Source organism: Physeter macrocephalus, chromosome 1 (genome assembly GCF_002837175.3).
Source record: "Physeter macrocephalus isolate SW-GA chromosome 1, ASM283717v5, whole genome shotgun sequence".
In the NCBI taxonomy this organism is placed as follows: domain Eukaryota; kingdom Metazoa; phylum Chordata; class Mammalia; order Artiodactyla; family Physeteridae; genus Physeter; species Physeter macrocephalus.
Genome location: NC_041214.2, coordinates 87,478,923 through 87,500,402, shown reverse-complemented (window position 1 = coordinate 87,500,402; position 21,480 = coordinate 87,478,923). Strand labels below are relative to the sequence as shown.

At 37.0% G+C, this 21,480-nt stretch overlaps 1 protein-coding gene across 1 annotated transcript in view; it reads right to left on the bottom strand.

The window, feature by feature from the left end:
• DLG1 (discs large MAGUK scaffold protein 1) overlaps positions 1-21,480 on the bottom strand; it is a 298,658-nt gene that overhangs the window by 157,168 nt on the left and 120,010 nt on the right. Inside the window, exon 6 of the mRNA XM_024124264.3 lies at positions 3,040-3,138. Coding sequence (XP_023980032.1) covers positions 3,040-3,138 — 99 coding nt within the window. The remainder of the gene's footprint in view (positions 1-3,039; positions 3,139-21,480) is intronic.

Below are 21,480 nucleotides of genomic sequence, written 5' to 3'. Positions count from 1 at the left end.
GTTTCTATGTGGAGAAACTGAGGCTATGAGAAACTGAGTAATGTCCCCACCATCACACAACCAGGCAAGGGTGAGGCCAGGAAGTGGTAGGGTCAGGTGTCACTATAAAGTCCAGGTTCTTTCTGCGACTTCAAAAAGTCATTCAATGTATCCTTTTCTGTACCACTCTGAGTAATAAGCATGATAATTCCTACTGCAGAGGGTTTTCATAAAATTTAAATGACAGGATCAATATAAAAGTACTGTGAAAGTTTAAAGTTCTACAAATAATCAAAGACAATATTAAAAAAAATTATCATCGGGCTTCCCCGGTGGCACAGTGGTTGAGAATCCGCCTGCCGACGCAGGGGACACGGGCTCGTGCCCCGGTCCGGGAAGATCCCACATGCCGCGGAGCTGCTGGGCCCGTGAGCCATGGCCGCTGAGCCTGCGCATCCAGAGCCTGTGCTCCGCAACGGGAGAGGACACAACAGTGAGAGGCCCGCATACCACAAAAAAAATAAATAAATAAAAAATGTAAAAAAAATTATCATCTACCTAGCTATCTGTCTGTCCTCAAACTCATTCTGAAGTAGTCAGGGAGGCGTCAGCCACCCTTTTTAATAGATGAAGGGAGTAGAAAACTCAGAGAGGTTAAGTAACTTGTTTGAGTCACAAAGTAGGACTAGAATCTAAATCTTGTATCTTCTGTTTCTATTTCTATTACATCCTGATGCATCTAAAATATAAAGTAGTAGATCTTTAGAAGAAAAATATCTATTTAAAATGTTAAAATCAGGTTATGTATTAGGTATGGATTTCAAAATTCAATTGGGGACAAATATTTTAATCACTTTTATTAATTTTATAATGCACGTTATACTCAATTACTCAGGCACACACTTATTCTGGAAAATGAGGCACATCCACAGCCTTCTCACATAAACAACATCAATGGTTAAACTACTCTACTTTTGGACTTTTGTAAGTATATTTAAAACCTAAAGTGAGGCTAGGTAGTATAAATAAGCCTCTTCTGTTCATTTGTTTTTGTTTTTGTTTTTTTTTTGCGGTACACGGGCCTCTCACTGTTGTGGCCTCTCCCATTGCGGAGCACAGGCTCCAGACATGCAGGCTCAGCGGCCATGGCTCACGGGCCCAGCCGCTCCGCGGAATGTGGGATCCTCCCGGACCGGGGCACGAACCCGTGTCCCCTGCATCAGCAGGCAGACTCTCAACCACTGCGCCACCAGGGAAGCCCTGTTCATTTGTTTTTTTAATTTGTTCCTTGGTTTACTGTCTCAAGGAAATATGAAACAACACTAATAATACAAATAGCCAAGATCATGTGCCAGCTGCACACACACACTCTTATTCTTTCAATCACTGTAAAACATTTCAAGTACATACTAACATCTTCAGTGTTACAGATGAGTAAAGAGAAGATCAGTGTTAAATAAACTACTCAGTTACACAGCCAGTTAAGTGGTAGGACTGGAATTCTAAACCAGATCAATCTGACTCTTAAGTCCTTTATTTATAACTACATGGCTATGCAATGTCTCAACAATTTCCAAGTGTAGTGTGATGCTAAGTTAGGGACACTAGTAAATAAGTCAGAGAACTCTGAACTGGAAGGACTGGTTCCCTATTGAATATAAGAACAGAAACTACTACAAAATTTCAAAGGATTCTAGAAAACTATTTTAACATCAAAAGACAAATTGAGGTGACAAGAGTAAAATAAACGTTCAAATATCCTACTTTAAAAAATATTGTACTACTAAATCCTAGTTACTTGGAAAGGTGTTACATTATTACAGTATTACAATAACCCTTTGGCTGCTTATGTAGAATTATATTTTATTTATAAATTCAATTTCTTCTCTGCAATATGAGGAAATATCCATCTGGACTTATCTATTCAATTCTTGATAGTTTTACAATGATTTGACTTTTAATGATTTTCATAAAGGGTCAGAGATTATATAGAAGTATAACATAATAACATGGACTGAAGTTTTAGTGTAATACCTCTAATTTCCCCTAGAATCCTATTTTGTATAATGTTCTTACTGATTTTCACTTTTTAGGAGAGGGGAAGGGCACTGAGATGTGAACCATCACAGCTGATAACCCATTTTTTCCCATAACAGGACTTACTTTGACACTGTTTTCACAGCAAAAACACCATTTTTACTAGATTTTATGCTATAGATCAATAATAATAAAAATACCTAAAGATGCATTTATTTACACTTTAAATGAGGTTGAGATCTTTCACACCAAAGAACACTATTATTATACATAATAATACTACCTTTATTTTAACTTTGGATGACTCTGTTGGTTGGGTAGTTAATGTCTTAATAAGCCATCCCTTGGAACTATTAAGTAAAGCTCTGAAAGCTAAAAATGTTCAGATTCTCTGACATTTGGCTATTGTTTCATTTTATTTTTTGACTGTTATACATTAACTTTAAAAAAAATGAACTTATGATTTTAGAATAGTTCTAGATTTACAGAAAAGTTGCTAAGATACCACGAAGAGTTCCCCATATACTTTATATATATTAGCTATTGTTTTTAAATAATAAATGTGAAGTATGTTATCCTACCAAGTGACAGAAAGATGAGTATTTCCAAAGATAAATATATACTAGAAAACAAAATGCTATACATAAAATGACACTTCCAGTACAAGATCAGGAGGACAATTATTTTTATTATCTTTAGAAAATAAAATTTCCCAAAGCAAATAAATTAAAAAACTGTTTCGAACAGATTTACAAGTATAAAAGGCATGATAACAAATCTAAGGTGGTTCAATATGATGAAGTTTAGAATATATCTTATTTCACCGATAACCTAATGAAATGGCAAATATTAACCCATCTTATATTAATTCCCAGATATTTAACTCCCTAAAAATACTGTTTGAAGCCCAACGTGAATTACCAAATCTAACAAAGAAATAGTTAAAATGATTTGAAAAGAATACAAATGAAACATTAAAAACAAATGAAATTTTTATAAAGAAAAAAGAAAACTAATAAAAACCTGTGGTATGGTGGGTAGGATGACAGTATTCTCGGCAGGGACTGGCAGGACAGGGATCACAGGGACAGTGGGAGAAGAGGGAGGTACAGCTTCTGTTGGCTAAAAATCATCAACGACAAAAAATCAGGAAAAATATCAAATAAAAAGGAAACACATAATAGAAAGTTTTGTCATAAAGATAAATTATAGTTTTCAGAAATAACTGAAATAGGTAAAATAATATATTACTTCAATTTAAATGAGAAAACGCTCAATTATACCACCAATAATAATTTTAATGACTCTGTAGCTAAAACGAGTGACTACTCTTTAGATGTTTAAATGAAAATAATAAAAGATAATGATTTAACAATATTCCTCCACTGGGAGGCAAGACACTCACTTCACAGACAGACTACAAAATATTTTTGTAGCATTCAGTATATATTTGACTACTTTCTTCCTTGCATTCAAAGAATCAAAAGTAATTTCATTAGCGTACCATGAGGTAGGCAATTGGGGCCTATAAATCTACAAACAGAAGATTCAAAGCACTTAAAAACTGAATTTATATCATTTTAAAGAATCTATGCTGTTAACCTCTACTATTAAGAACTATAATACCCTGTCTTAAACCTGCCTGTAAAGTCATTAAGTGGGAACTCTAGTGACATAATTTAAGAAGTTTTGATATTTATACTCAATTACTCTATCAGGCTTAATTAACTATTTTTAAAAAAGGTGTAACTGGAACACAAAAAAGGTGTCTTGTAACAAGTCCCAATCTCTATAAACTGGATTAATTCATAAATATTTGCTATACCAATGACATATTCTACATATATAAGAGAAACATTAAAATCAAATCTATAAGAAAACAATGTACATTAGAAGACACTTAAAACAGGAAGAACCAATTGCCAAACTTGAAACTATGCTTTTCCTCATTGATAAAGAAATACAAAATAAAATTATAATGTTGACCTTTTGTTGTCAATCAAATCAATCAAGATTTATCAAAAATGTATGGCATCTCTTCGATAATGGTGCTGGGACAACCAGATAGCAACATGCAAAAGAATAAAGTTAAACCACTACCTCACATCCTATATAAAAACTAACTGGAAATTAATCAATGACCTAAATATAAGCATTAAAACCATAAAACTTTTAGAAGAAAACATAGGGATAAATCTTCATGACCTTGGATTTGACAATGGATTCTTAAATATGATATCAAAAGCATAAGTAAAAAAAAAATCAATTAGACTTTATCAGAATTAAAACCTTTTGTGCACCAAATGGCATTATCAAGAAAGGGGAAAGACAACGCATGGAATGGGAGAAAATTTCGTAAATCATACATCTGATGATAGTTTAACATGCAGAATATATAAAGAACTCCTATAACTCACCACAAAAAGACAATTAAAAAATAGGCAAAGGACTTGAACAGACATTTCTCCAAAGAAGATACAAAAATGACCAATAAGCACATGAAAATATACTCAGCATCATCATTCATTACGGAAATGTAAATCAAAGTTACAATGATATATCACTTCATACCTACTAGGATGCTGTAATAAAAAAGTGAAAACAAAAACAGAAAGTAACAAGTGTTGGCAAAGATGTGCAGAAACTGGAATCCTCAAAAACTGCTGCTGGGAATGCAAAATGGTGCAGTCACTCTGGAAAAGTTTGGTTTGGCAGTTCTTCAAAAAACTAACCCTAGGATTACCATATGACCCAGCAATTCTACTCCTAGGTAAATAGTCAAAAGAACTGAAAAGAGGGACTTGAATACTTTACCCCAGTGTTCAATGATGCATTATTCACAACAGCCAAAAGGTAGAAACAACCCAAGTGTCCATCAACAGATAAATAGCTACAAGATGTGATATATTTATACAATGGATATTAATTCAGTCATAAAAAGGGATGAAATTCTGATACATGGTACACATGGGTGAAATTAACCAGACACAAAAGGTCAATATTGTGTGATTCCACTTATATGAAATATTTAGAATAGGTAAATTCATAAAAAGTAGACTAGAAGTTACCAGGGGCCAGGGAGAGAGGAGCATAAGGAGTTTACTGCTTAAGGGTTACAAAGTAAGTTTGAGATAATGAAAAGGTTTTGGAAATAGTAGATAGTGGTGATGGTTGGGCAACAATGGGAATGTAATTAATGCCACAGAATTGTGCAGTTAAAACTGGTCAAAATGGCAAAAAAAAATTTTAATGCATGGAAACAGGTCCTTTCACAGTGCTGTTGGATATGTAACTTCATACATACTTTACGAAAAGCAACCTAAGTAATTATCTATAGCTTTAAAAATGTTTGAACTCTGACTTAGTAATTGTGGAAATCTATCCTAAGGGAATAATTCAAAACGCAAATGTCTTAACACTCACTATATTCTTTTGAGCATTGTTTATACTTGGGGAAATGTAGGATATCCTAAATATAAGGTGTTGGAATGGTTGAGCAAATAATGATAATTTTATAAGATTAAATATTATGCATCAGTTAACAAGCATCTGTAAGAACAGCCTGTAAGTCATAAAGGGTATTGCCTATGACATGACGTTAAGTAAAAAAGGGAAGATAAAGCTTTTATCTAAAAAATGGAAAGAAATGTTTGAAAAGTAAACCTCTGAGGGCAGGATTATGAATGGTTTTTTTCTCCCCTGCCTCTTTATTTCGAATTCTACTTTTCCAGTTGTCAACAATGAATACACAGTGATGCTATAATGCTGAGTGAGGGATGGAAGATCTATTCATATTAAGAGAAAAACAATTATTATGATCTTTTACCATCCCATTCTCTAGAAAATAAACTGAAAATGCATTTCCCGTTAATTGTTCCAAAAGATGCTAACAAATTTCAATGATTTTACAAGACTACTAGAGTTGAAGAAGCTAGGGATCAAGTTTAACCCTTCATTTTACAACTGAGCTAGGCTCACAAAAGGTAACCTGTGAGGAATTAGGAAAAGATTTGCTAGACTACTGTTACCTGGATTTCTTATATCCTGTAGAAAGAGATTTTAAGCCATTAGATTTTTTTTCCTTTTTTTCTTTCTTTTTAATGTTCCCAGTCTAAACCAGTTCCCTGTTTGGGATGATGGAAAAAATTATGGAGATGGACAATGGTGATGGCTGCACAACACTGTGAATGTATTTAATGACACTGAATTAATTGTACTTAAGAAAGGTTAAAATGGTAAAATTCTGTTATGTATATTTTACCACAATTTTTTAAAAAAAGGACATTAGGAGTAAAGCCTCTGTGGGCCTTACTTGGGACTCCAGTCACCAATTATACATTGTTCCTATAGAAAAAAAAAAAATTGAATTCCATAGTATGAGCTTAAAACAAATAATTTAAATGCTAACTAATTTTCAATGTAATATTTACAACTTTTTAAAAATGTCTGAAAAACCCAGAGATTCTAACTCCTAATTTATGACAAAGAGAAAAAGATAGTTTTAAAAGAATTTCTGTTAAGTGAGATAAGTCAGAGAAAGACAAATACCACATGATCTCACTACAAAACAAAACAAACAAAACAAAATGAAGAGACTCATAGATACAGAGAACAAATGTGTGGTTTTCAAAAGGGAGGGAAGTGGGGGGGGTGGACAAAAGAGGTGAAGGGAATTAAGGGGTATAAACCTCTAGTTACATAAGTCACAGGGATGTAATACACAGCACAAGAAATAAGGTCAATAATATTGTAATAACTTTGTATGGGGAGAGATGGTTACTAGACTTACTGTGGTGATCATTTCATGATGTACGTAAATATCAAATCATTTAGTACACCCAAAACTAACATATAGTGCAACAACTATATTTCAATAATTTTAGAAAACTGCTGCTGAATCAACTGGATATACATATGGAAAATGAAATGAACCCTCTTCACTCTCTTACACCATACTTAAAATTAATTCCAGATGGCTTACTGACATAATTAGGAGATGTACAAAAATTAGGTTTCTAGAAGATAGTATGGATAGAATATCATCAGGATCTTGGTGTAGGCAGACTTCCTGAATAGGAGAGTAGAGGTTGTTGAAGTCGAGCAGGGTGAGGAGAGCCTCTGTGCACAGGGAGTGGAAGGGTGGCAGCAGTCTGGAGCAGGGTGTTGCGGAGTCTGAGCAGGATGAAGAGGGTATCCCACGTGGGCAAGTAGTGGCAGCAGCCTGATGTGTTTTGCTGGATCCCAAGTGTGATGGAGTATCTATGTGGCAGTAGTAGTAGTCTGGCACGAAGTATAGGGACCCCAGTGGAACAAGGTGGGGATAACTCTTGGATCTTGAGCTGGGTCGGAAGGATGTCTACCTAGAGCATCGACAGTGACAGGAGATTGCTTACATATAGGGGATTTTTGATCCAAGGATAAAGGAAGCAAGGTTCCTCACGTCAGAGAATGGAGTCACAAATATGGAAAGGGAGAAAATTAGCCTGAAATCTATGGTTTTAGACTAGATTTGGAGCCACTGGTATGACTGCATGGTTTTCAATATATACAAATACAGAAATAAATGCATGTGTTTATATGTACATATATACCCTAGCTCTGTCTACAGAGAAAACCTGGGAGCAGTAACACCTCAATAGCATGAAAATACTTGGCATTCAGATCCTGGTTTATAAATACCCATTCTTTGATTAAAAAAAAAACAAAAGAGGAATCTTTGGAGAAATGGCTGATTCCAGTGCTAGAGTCTAGCAAGTACAATATGAGCCTAGAATATTCTGCTGTTCCAGAAAATAAGGAGGTGTTCGAAGAATAACGAGGCCATGACAAAGGACACTGACAGTCAGCTTGAAGGGCTCTTATCAGTCAGATTGGGAACAATTTGAGACTCAAAATAAATAACGATAACGATGGCATAAAGCCCACTGAATTAAACAGGACTCCAAGAGTCTACACTGATATAATTACATAATAATTAAATGAATAGAGAGAAGAGTATTTCCTTACAGTAGAATGCCAATTAAGAAATGTAGAAGGAATGATGGAGTTACAAAATCATCATTTGGCAACGATCATAGTAATAATTCATTCAAGAAACATCAACAAATGTTAAAACTTCCATTGCTGCTGAATGAACCCTCCATTTTATTCTAGTGGAAGAAAGTTTGAATGTGAGACACACACACACATACACACACATATCTCCCCTACAAAGATTTATTAATTACAGTGAAGAAATGTAGCAGATACTATCTTAAAGTTAACATCACCAGGGCAAATCAAAATCATATGCTACCTGATAGGATGTAATAAGAATACATCGCTTCTGTGACATTCTTATCAAAGATGCATAACTTGAACATTAAACATCAGACAAACCCAAATTGAGTGACAAGCTACAAAATAACTGGCTGTAGTCATCCAAAGTATCAAAGACAAGAAAGTCTAAAGTTTATCATTTTTTATTTAATTTTTTTAAACAGCTTTGTTAAAGTATAACTGATATACAAAAACTGCACATATTTAATGTATACAATTTGATGAGTTTGGACATATGCATACACCTGTGACACAATCACCACAATCAAAGTAGGAGACATATCTAACACCTATAAAAGTTTCTTTATGCCTCTTTAATAGGGTCAGCTATTAGCTAATTAATAATCCATTTTAACATAAAAAAGACAAAACTGTATGCTTATATCAAATTTCAAGGCCAAGCACAAAAATTTCCTCCATTAGGCAGGTGCTCTCCAAAACCCTTTATGATAATCTATAAATTCTTTAATATTACATTTAAACCTCACTGTAATACTGGCTCAGAGCCTATTCTAAATCTATTTCCTTTCGAAACGATAATCTAGAGGATCTGAATACCATTTTTTAAAAATCCTAAAAAAATGTACACCATCTGAATCCACCCCACTCTCTACAGGGCACTGAGCAAGTACTTTGAAAAAGAACATATGCCCCTGCTTCTTCCTTAAGAAAGGTAAATACTGCTGAGAAAGTCTTCAAAACCAAATGGGTACCAACACACACAATTTCCTAGCCACAGCCAATAACCAGTTCAGGTAACACAGAATTACAGAACAAGAAGTCATTTAGTTCATATGAAACAAAAATACCACGCTAAACAAATAATATCTAATCAAATGAAGGTTGAGTGATGAGGAACAGCACAGATGTTAGATATGATAATACATATGAAGAGGCAAGAGGCTATTTTCAGTGCAGGATTGAGAGCATGGTAAAATTCTGGGGAGTTGTATAACAAGATTCTAAATTGGAAAATGGCAAACTTAAGACTCTAATATAAATAATGAGGCAGCAATATACAGTAACCATTATATATGGGTTATTACAGAAAAGAAGGAATTCACCATAAGCATTTTAAACTTGAAAAATCTTACATACATATTTTATTAGACAATATGACTTTTATGCCATCATCCTTCTTCTGCTCCATTTGTATATATCACTCAATAAGATCAGCTCCAATGAGTTTTAGTTTTGTTTTTTTTTTTAATCTTGACCATGTGACTAACAACAGTCTCAGTTGTTTCTATCCATAGCAACACCATGGAATCATTAGCCTCGGAGGCTGCCTTCAGAGACTTGTTTCCATGACAACAGAGGCTATAATATTAACACTGTCTCAAAGAACACTGCAGAAAATTGTAAATTCCCGGTAAGTAACTGGATTGTACATATTTTTAAAGTACTTTTTTAATGCCAGTATCGAATTCACAGCTTTCTGAAAAATGTTTTAACTAATTTTTAGAGATTCTTGTTATTTATTCACAGCTTTACATTTTAAATTTGATTTACGATCTTAAAATTATGAAAGCAGCTTTTAAAAAAATTTTGATAAAAAGTGGTCTGAAACCTCATTAGGTATAGGCACATGCTTAATATGTACTGCACATCTACATTTATGACTATGTACCTCCCCCTCTTTCACTTCCATTAATTCAACAATAAATGAAAAACAATATATAAATTGAGTGCCCCTACCTTTAATAAATATCTTTTTGCTTAAAATAGTTAAAGTGGTTTTTTTTATATGTGCACCTGAATCCTGACTGATACAGGAAGAGACAGAAGGAACAATTAGGAGGCTACTATGATAATCCAGCTGAGAGGTTATCAGTGGCTTTAACCAAATGATGGTGATGGTGAAAATGGACATGAGTAGTCAAATAAAGATAGATTTTGAAGGTAGAATTGGTATATCTAGTGACTGATGGGAAGTTGGGAGGAAGGACTATTAAGAATAACACCAACAATGGCCACTAAAAAGTATCTTTTACATCATAGTTAGACCCAACCACAATAGATTTACAAGGCTTTCTGAACATATTTTTAAACTCTTTCTCACTTATTTTCTTTTTAATTTTTGGCTGCACCCCATGGCATGTGGGACCTTAGTTCCCCGACCAGGGATCAAACCCGCGCCCACTACATTGGAAGGCAGAGCCTTAACCACTGGACCACCGGGGAAGTCCTTCTCACTTATTTTCTTGCTTATTAAAATGGTCATCATAGCATAAGACCAAACTCTGAGGAAAGACAGCTAATACCATACTACCAGGTAATTAATAATTGTTTACATCTTACATTAACATGTCACATGAATGGGGTAAAACTCAGCTTAGAATACACACAAAGATTCAATAAGGTCAAAATAAATTTATACCACATTTACGGAAGATGAAATATATGAAATAGCAACTCTTTTGTTATCAATATCTTAGATAACAGGGAAAAAAAATTACCCCTATGCCACTGTTGGTCAATAAGGATTTTATTTTGTTTTTGTATGGCACAGTTTAATATTCTTAATCCAAGTTCCTTTGCTTAAATACCTACTATGTGGTAATGAGACATGTTTCTCTGAATAAATGTCAAAGAAGCTATCTAAGAGGGAAAGAGAAACCAGGGGAAAAAACTGCAAGCCTTTTGTATGTTTATAAAAGGATAAAATACAGCACAGTAGATTTATCAAAACTGTCTGGGAATCATTGTACTTAACAGGGGTCCGGTATCTTCAGAATAAAGGTGTTTTTCATTGTTTAGATCTGATTCTTATTTGATTCAAATGCTCTTTTTGCCACAGTTACTCCAAATAAGTACCTTCAATATAAAATCTGTAACATGTTATTTGAACCAGCTGTATATGATACCTGTGTCATAATTATCTCAGAAGCAAACAGCAACAAAACCAGATACATTTTTTAACAAATACTAAGGGATTAAATATAAATTTTTGATTTTAAAATAACAAAGGGGGGATAGGGAAATAGATCTAGTGATTAACAATCCTAATATAGAAGCATGGGTACCAATTTGTTAGTTCACACAGGCAGAACACCTAGTTTACGGATCTATTTCTGCTTGCAAGATTCATGATAGTTAAGGTATGTCATCCCTTCATTATAAAAAGATGGCGTTCTATCAGCATTCAGCTGATCACTTTGTATTGGTAGAAGGATGAGCCAACAATCACTAAAAATTTCAAGTAAACAGAGATCCAAAACTTGGATTCAAAGATGTGGTTACATAATTAACAAGTAAGTATGAAACTACCAACTGCAATATGCTGCCCGCCCCCGACCCCCCAATTTTATCAGACTATGGCTACAGAAACATACACAACCATGGACTCCATGACTAACCTAAAACGGGCCCTTAAATCTTCCTAGTAATCATATATTTACCCTATTCTATTCATTCTGGTACAAGTCCCTAGTGATTCAGGCCGCTGTCACCTTTCTGAAGTTGTCTTCTACTATTCTCCTCCCACTCAGCGTTTCAGCCATATTGACCTCTCTGTTCTCCAAACACTCTAAACATGCTCTGGCCTCAGTCTTTTATTCACTCTTCCTCTGCATAGAATGCTCTTGCCCCAGATATCCATATGGCTCAACTCCATAACTTCTCTTATGCCTTTGCTCAAATATCGCCCTCCAGCTGAAGACACTCTTAGTTATTCTACTAACCCCACCCCACCCCCACCACACACGCACAAACATACACATTTCCCGTTGCCTTCTCTTTTTACCTTTCCTCCAGCATACCACATATTTTAATTACGTTTGTCATCCGTCTTCCCCCACTTTAATATAAGCTCTAGAAGAGTGGGGATTCTTGTTTTATTTACTCCTGTGTTCCCAGTGCCTAGAATATAAGTATTTAATACGTATTTGTTGGACGAATGAAACCATGTGATTGCCAAAAGAGATTGAGTTCATCAGCACTCTCAAGTGATAAAGTGACTCGGAATGAATTGTGTACATCCTCCCTCCCCGTGCTATACACACAGCAGATATTGCTAAAAGATTCTGTGTGGTTGGGCGGTCACTACCAATCAGAAAGTGTGCAAGATATTCTACCACTTGATGACCTTAGAAGTTTCAAAATACAAAAATGCCAAAAAATTGCCAGTTTCATGTTGTTCTCTATCTAGCAACAGCTAATTGCCTAATAATATCCCAACTGAAAATAAACATGTCTTGGTGAAGAACACTTGCCCAAAAGATTTTTACCTCTTTCCTTTTTAAGCTGTATTAGAAAGTAAATATCACTGACAGCTCATATTTAAAACCTGTGGTGCCCTTCCTCCAAACTTCTGGGTTCTACTAACCTTAACTTGGTCCCTAGGTCCCTCCTCAGAGGTTAGCTGCTTCTCTGTTTTACCTTGGTGTTCCATGTTTCCTTTTCAGTTTCTTTTTTAACACCGACCACCCCCCCCCCCCATATTACAGTTTCCCTGTTAAAATAATTACTGTGGTTTCTCTTTTCCTGGCTGGACCCAGTCAAGGTTACCAATCCTCTTGTTAAAACATAATTCTTCTTCATTCTGCAATGAGGTTGCTTCTCCATATCTCCAGATTCCTCACTTAAAAGGCCAGAATATTCTGTGGGACCAATAATGATGGTGGTCGTGAAAGTGGTGATAAAGATGATGATAGGTACTTTACTGATATCAGATATTATAATAAGGGCTTCGCATGTTTGTCCCATTAATTTTCACTAGATCTTAATCCCTGTTTTCTGCAGGTGGAAGAAAGAGACTCAGAATTTAGGTTATTTGTCCAAGGTGCTACAGCTAATAAATACAATACAGATTTAAACCCAGGCCATCATCCTCTAAAGACAGCATTCTCAACTACTATACTACACTGTCTCTTCAAAACAGTTCAAAAAGAGCTTTATTTCGTCTTTATTGTTGCTATTGTATTTTACTGCAAAGACAATATATAATATCCCAGAAAAGAAACAATATTTCATCAATCCTTAGGTCAAGGGTTAGCAAACTTTTTCCATAAAGGGTCAGGTAATAAATATTTTAGACTTTAAGGGCCATGTAGTTTCGGCTGCAACTACCCAACTGTGCTGTAGCAGCTTGAAAGTAGCCAAATGCAATTCATAAATAGGCATGGCTGTGTTCCAATAAAACTTTATTTACACAAACAAGTGGCAAGCTGGACGTGGCCTACAGGCTGTAGTATGCTGACTCCACTTTAGGTGATTTTAAAAAAGAAAAAAGTCTGATTAGGTCATGAAGAGAACAGAATATGACTTCGAGACACCTACATTAGTTTTTACTAACTACAGTTGGTTTAATTCTCTTGTAGTGCTTAACCTATGATAATAAAAACACGCAACTCCTCCCCCAAAAAAGGGAATGAGAGAATTAAAAAAACAATAAATACATATGAAAATTTCAAGTTTCATCTAGTTCTTTAAAATATTTTTACAAAAAAGGCCTATATAATAAAGCTGTGTTCTTATAACTGAAAGAATTTAGGATCTATACTGTATGTAGCCTTTCAGTTTGGAAAAAATGATTAGAATGATACGATTTTTGCTCTATTTCCCCTCTCCAAAATCCTGCTACGGCATTTAGTATAGCTGAAACAATTAATTCCTAAGGTTGGTATTCATCTTTGTTTTTCTTTTTCTTTTTTTAAAAATTTATTTATTTATTTCTGGCTGCATCGGGCCTTCATTGCTGCACACAGGCTTTCTCTGGTTGCGGCAAGTGGGAGCTACTCTTCGCTGCAGTGCGCGGGCTTCTCATTGCGGTGGCTTCTCTTGTTGCGAAGCACGGGCTCTAGGCGCACGGGCTTCAGTAATTGTGGCACGCATGGTCAGTACTTGTGGCTCGTGGGCTCTAGAATGCAGGCTCAGTAGTTGTGGCACACGGGCTTAGTTGCTCTGCGGCATGTGGGATCTTCCCGGACCAGGGCTCAAACCCGTGTCCCCTGCACTGGCAGGCAGATTGTTAACCACTGCACCACCAGGGAAATCCCATTCTTTATCTTTCAAAATACTTACAAACTGATTACTTTTCAAATTTATAACGCTTTGATATATTAGATGGTTCTACCAAGATTAGTCAGAGTTAAAAACAGAAAAGTGACGCTGGGATATGTTTTGATTCAAATTGCAGATTATAATCTCCAGTAATTTTCCTCAGGACCAACAAAAATTCTGTAAGGCAATCAACTGGTCCCATTTTGTCATAATAATAATTTCTTCACACTCCACAGCTGGCTGAGTCAACAGTCACAGTTCAGATTTCAAAAATACTGTTCAGAAACGGGACTAAATTGGGGTTTACTAATGGATAAAGAATGAATAGGCAGGGCACCTGTTAAGAGGTGAGGGGGAAAACATCTTTTAAATAAATTTATCTAGGGGCAGAAGTTGTATTTAGGATTCTCCTAAAATTCCACTGCTTCCAGATGTGACACCAGTTGGTTTATACTTGTACAAAATAGGTCCAGTCTTTGTTGATTGATTTGCATATGCCTGTAAAATTGTCACATCAGTTGGTTTATTTAAAGTCTGTAAAATAAGGTGATAATTGTAGGCTACTGTTCTCCACATGGTCTGAACAACTATTTTTACCTTTATCAAAATTCTAAATTTTGATATAAAAATGGAGGATTGAAAATGTTATCTAAATAACAGTGCAAGGAAGTACAAAGAATAACGCAGTGAGAGCTCTCTAAAGAAAATGATACTAAGTTAAATTTTGACAATAAGAATTTAAGTTCTTCATATGTTAAGAAGATATATGCTTCAGTTTTTTCACAGAGGGCTTTGAATTACTTTAGAAATATACATGATTTTATAAAATCCTGTAATGGAGACTTGCTAATTTTAAAGCCATAGTTCTACATAAAAATGGCTTGGGGGCTTCCCTGGTGGCGCGGTGGTTGCGAGTCCGCTTGCCGATGCAGAGGACACGAGTTCGTGCCCTGGTCCGGGAGGATCCCACAGGCCGCGGAGTGGCTGGGCCCGTTAGCCATGGCCGCTGAGTCCGCGCGTCCGGAGCCTATGCTCTGCAATGGGAGAGGCCACAACAGTGAGAGGCCCGCGTACCGCCAAAAAAAAAAAAAAAGGCTTGGGAAATTTACCGTGGCCAAACCATAATTAGAAGTTCCAAATTTCCCTGTAGCCATCATCAGATTAAATGAAAACAGACATATATATTAACATTTGATTATTCATTCAACAAACAGTCAACATGTGCGCTCACTACGCTAGGCTCTGGGGATATAAGAGAAGAAAACATACATCTGTACTACCAGCTCTTGTGAAGCTTATGGTTTAGCAGCCGGTATTAAACAAATCATTACCCAACTGATTACTGAAATGCAGCTGTGATAAGAGGTATGTTGTACAATTCTCAGGAAAACAAACACTGCTTGAAATAAGCAAAGGGCAAAAATGTTGTGCAGGCTGAATATCCTATTCTGACCCCAAAGCATATGGGCCAGTCATTTTTCAGCACTGTTATTAACACATTATTTTAAAAGTTAACTTTAAAACTATATATATATGTAAAATACATATATACACATATATAATATACATATTAAAATACATAAATTGCAGCTTGTGAAATTTCTTTTTACCTATTTGTCCCTGACAAAAGGACAATCTAACAATCATGACACTCTATAGAAACTACAAAGATGAATGCAACACACTTCCTCATTATAAAGAGCTTATATAACAAATTTCACTTACTTAGTTCTTCAAACTATAGCCAATCTAATCCACCTTAAGATACCAATGTTGCTCTTTTAACAGACTTTATTTTTTAGAGCAGAAAGTACAGTTCCCATATAACCTCTGCCCACACACATGCACTGCCTCCCACTATCAACACTCCCCACCTGAGCTATACATTGTACAGCTGATGAACCTACACTGACACACCATTATTATCCAAAGTTCATAGTTTACACTAGGGTTCATTCTTGGTGTTGTACATTCTATGGGTTTGAACAAATTTATATATAATGTCATGTATCCACCATTATAGTACCATACCTAATAGATTCACTGGCCTAAAAATCCTCTGTGCTCTATCTATTCATCCCTCCCTCTTTCCTAACCCTTGGCAACCACTAATCTTTTTACTGTCTCCATAGTTTTGCCTTTTCCAGAATGTCATATAGTTGGAAGCATACGGTATGTAGCCTTTTCAGATTGGTGTCTTTCACTTAGAAATATGCATTTAAAGTTCCTCCACATCTTTCCATTTCTTTTTAATGATTAATAACATTTCATTATCTGGCTGTACCACAGTTTATTTATCCATTTACCTACTGAAGGTCATCTTGGTTGCGTCCAAGTTTTGGCAATCATGAATAAAGTTGCTATAAAAGTCTGTGTGCAGGTTTCCATGTGGACATAAATGTTCAACTCATTTGGGTAAAAACTAAGGAATGCAACTGATGGATTGTGTGGTCAATCTGGTCTTTTATTTTTTAATTAATTAATTAATTTTTCTGGCTGTGTTGAGTCTTCGTTTCTGTGCAAGGGCTTTCTCTAGTTGCGGAGAGCGGGGGCCACTCTTCATCGTGGTGCACGGGCTTCTCACCGTCGCGGCCTCTTTTGTTGCGGAGCATAGGCTCCAGACGCGCAGGCTCAATAGTTGTGGCTCATGGGCCCAGTTGCTCTGCGGCATGTGGGATCTTCCCAGACCAGGGCTCGAACCCGTGTCCCCTGCATTGGCAGGCAGATTCTCAACCACTGAGCCACCAGGGAAGCCCCAATGTGGTATTTTTTAAAAGCGAATATAACCATTGTAAACTTTTTGTTTAATCTTCATCTTAATGCTTTTCTAAAGTGTCCAACTATACAAATGACTGGGTCTCAAACACGATTTAAACATATTTTTGAGTAGATATTCTTTGGGTGAAAAGGGAAACAATTAATTTCCAAATCTGAGTAATGTTATTAATTTTACAAAATTACTGGCCTTTTGAGTAGGAAATTAAACTTTGCCAAGAGACAGCATCTCACAACCAGTATAAGAATTTTTATGCTAACTTTGATTGCTTGGTTAATCAATACTCAAAGAGACTATTTCTACCCATTCTCCTGGAAACTATTCTACTATCAGACTTGGCATTTCCAAAGTTGTTTAAGAGGATTATCTACTTACTCTCTATATATTCTAGTTTAATACAAAGGCATTATACTACTGAATATAAGCAATTTCATTCCTTAGAGATGAAGAAAATATATATATATATATATATATATTTGATCTATCACTTCAAAATACAATTATTATTAGGCATGAGGCCAAATGTTTGAAACATACATAGATAAGAAGATTAGGCCAATCCCTGTTAGTCCAACGTGGAAATGCCTTGGTGTGAATATTTAGACCTGCTGCCTGGTAGGAACTGTCAGAAGATAAATGGTTATAGATGATGACACCACATGCCTCTGTTTGCTGGGAAGTTCCCTCTTTCCATAAAAGTACTCCAAGTTTGGTCGATGAATATATACTCATCCTAGTTATAAGGAAACCAAATGGTTTTTCTCCTCTTCTCTCCCTGTCTCACCTCCTCAAGGGTATTTCTTTCCATAAGGGTAAATAAGAAGAGAATCATCAGCTAGAGGATCAGTATACCACTAGCTAAACTGTGATATATATTTCACAGAAGGTCTAAGAAAGAATTCAGACAGATTAAAAATATATAATAATAAACAATCAGGTAGTATTAAGTGCTATGAAGAAAAATATTTAAAAAGGTAAGAACTCAGTGACGTTTGGAGTGAAGAAGTGCCTGCTACCTTAGACAAGAATCTAGGAAGACCCTCTGAGAAGGTAACAGATGAGCAGAAATCTGAAGGAAGTGAGGAAATGAACTATGAGAATATCTGAGGAAAGAATGTTCCAGCCAGAGGAAACAGCAAGATTAAGGTTCTGAGATGGCCACATGCTTGATATATTTGAGGAACAGGAACAAGGCCAATACAGCTGGAACAAAGTAATTGAGGGAGCTGTAGGAAATGGGATTAGAGATACTGCCAGGGGCTAGATAATAAAGGGCCTTTTGGACTATGGTAAAGAAGGATTTAGAATTTTATTATATATCGAATTGGAAGCCACGGGAGAGTAAAAACAAGGTACTGACAAGAACTGACATTCTGTAAGGATGACTCTGGTTGCTGGGTGAAGAACAGACTGGTGAGAGTAAAGAATGGAGCTAGGGAGACCAGGTAGATATCTACTGCTATAGTTCAGGCAACAAATTAAATAATTTGAATTAGTAGTTGTAGAAGTGGTGAAAATGGTTAGATCATAATATATTCTAAACACAGAGCCCTCAGAATTTGCTATTAAATTGCATGTGGAGCAAAGGAAAAAGGAATAGAAAATTATTCCAAGGGTTTTTATATTCAGCATCTCAGTGGCTGGTACACTGAATGAAGATGGGGGAGAACAATAAAATTAGAAACTCTGTTTTTGACATGTTAACTTTCAGATACTTAATCCAAGTAGAGATACTGAGTAGGAAAGCCAGATACACAAGTCTAGTGTACAAGGAATAGCTCTGGACCGAAGATATGAGTACTGATGTATTTAAAGGCACCTGGATGAGATCACCTGAAATATGAGTATAAAAAGAGAGAAGTTCAAGGACTGATGCCCTGAGTTACTCTAACTATTAGCGGTAAGAAGAGGAGGAAGATACTGCAAAGGAAACTGAGGTAGGGAGAGTATTAGGAGAATGGTGTTCAAGAGTCAAGAAGAAAAGAATTTAAAGAAGAGAGCAGTTAGTTGTGTAAAAAGCTGTTGTGGGGTCGAGTAAAATAAAGATTGAGAACTGACCATTGGATCTGACAGTCTATACTCCTAGAGGGGTTCTGGCTGGTTGTTTTAATGAAAGGTATTTTAGTGGGTATGTGCACTGATGGGAATAATCCAGTATGGAGGGAAAGACAGACAATGCAATGAAGAGAAGAGAGAATTTCACAAGTCCCTGAACAGTCAAAAATGAAGGTCTAGTACAGAAGTGAAGGGTGAGATTTAAGAACACAAATGGATGATTTATTTTAACAGGATGGAATACAAAATAAGACCATCAATTGAAAATGAGGGCCAGAAAACAGGTATTGGAAGTTTAATGGGCAGCTTTGGAGCTGATGTGGAGGAGGCAGAGTTGCAATTAACCAAGGTTAGATCTTACCAATGAAGTGACAGAGGAGCAAAAGAGTTAAGATTATGAAAGGCAGTGTTTATAGTCATGGACCAAGGAATGTGAGCAAAGCAAGGAGGGAAGTAAGAGCATGAAAGAAGTGACAGATAATAAAAAGTTGGGCTGGAGGTCTTTAAAGGGTAAAAAAAAAAATTGTTGTAGGGGAGGTGAACTGAAAAGAAAGGAAGTGCTAGTCAGTTTGAAATGTTTGCAGCTGAGATTTTGTAAGTGGTTCAGTCAATGGTAAAGAGGTCTTGAATATAATAACCATTTCAGCAGGCCACTCAAGTGAAAGAAAAAATAAAGACTCCTAGAGGCAAGGATATCAAAGAACTGAGAAGTCAAGATTTTGGAAGGATCACACCAGGATACTGAAAATCACTAAGAATGATTACATGAATAGTGGACAGAGAAAAGACAGTTCAAAGCATCAATGAGTAGGAGTGATTGTGAAAGATGCAGATGACTAGACAAGGAGGGGAAGTAGAAAATTCTGTCTGGTGATATATACATTTTTAAAAGGGAGGAGGTACAATCATCCATAAATACCAATGATAAGCAAGGAAGACATCAACTCCACTTGTTGGTCCCAAGGTACATGGGACATGACATAAAAATTCCACTTTTTGTGAGGGCTATAGAAAAAACAGTACTCTTGGAGGAACACCAGGTTTCTATGAGAGAAAAAAAGGTGAGATGAACCATCACAGAAGAGTTTGAGGAAAAAGGAAATTTTGCTGATCACGAACTGGGAGTTCCAAAGGGCAGAGTGAAAGAAATTGGGAGGTCACAGATAAATAGGAGTTTAAAACATATTGGAGGGCTTCCCTGGTGGTGCAGTGGTTGAGAATCTGCCTGCTAATGCAGGGGACACGGGTTCGAGCCCTGGTCTGGGAGGATCCCACATGCCGCGGAGCAACTAGGCCCGTGAGCCACAACTACTGAGCCTGCGCGTCTGGAGCCTGTGCTCAGCAACAAGAGGCCGCGATAGTGAGAGGCCTGTGCACCGTGATGAAGAGTGGCCCCCGCTTGCCACAACTAGAGAAAGCCCTCGCACAGAAACGAAGAACCAACACAGCAAAAACAAATAAATTAATTAATAAACTCCTACCCCCGGGGGGCTTGCGTAAGACGGCGGAAGAGTAAGACGCGGAGATCACCTTCCTCCCCACAGATACATCAGAAATACATCTACATGTGGAACAACTCCTACAGAACACCCACTGAAAGCTGGCAGAAGACCTCAGAACTCCCAAAAGGCAAGAAACTCCCCACATACCTGGGTAGGACAAAAGAAAAAAGAATAAACAGAGACAAAAGTATAGGCATGGGACCTGCACCAGTGGGAGGGAGCTGTGAAGGAGGAAAGGTATCCACACACTAGGAAGTCCCTTCGCGGGTAGAGACTGCGGGTGGCGGAGGGGGGAAGCTTCACAGCCCAGGAGGAGAGGACAGCAACAGGGGTGCAGAGGGCAAAGCGGAGAGATTCCCGCACAGAGGATCGGTCCCGAGCAGCACTCACCAGCCCGAGAGGCTTGTCTGCTCACCCGCCGGGACGGGCAGGGGCTGGGAGCTGAGGCTCGGGCTTTGGTCAGAAGCCAGGAGAGGACTGGGGTTGGCTGCGTGAACACAGCTTGAAGGGGTTAGTGCACCACGGATAGCTGTGAGGGAGTCCGGGAAAACGTCTGGAGCTGCCGAAGAGGCAAGAGACTTTTTCATCCCTCTTTGTTTCCTGGTGCGTGAGGAGAGGGGATTAAGAGAGCTGCTTAAAGGAGCTCCAGAGACAGGCGCGAGCCACAGCTATCAGCGTGGACTTCACAGACGGGCATGAGACACTAAGGCTGCTGCTGCCGCCACCAAGAAGCCTGTGTGCGAGCACAGGTCACTCTCCACACCTCCCCTCCCGGAGGAGCCTGTGCAGCCCGCCACTGCCAGGGTCCCG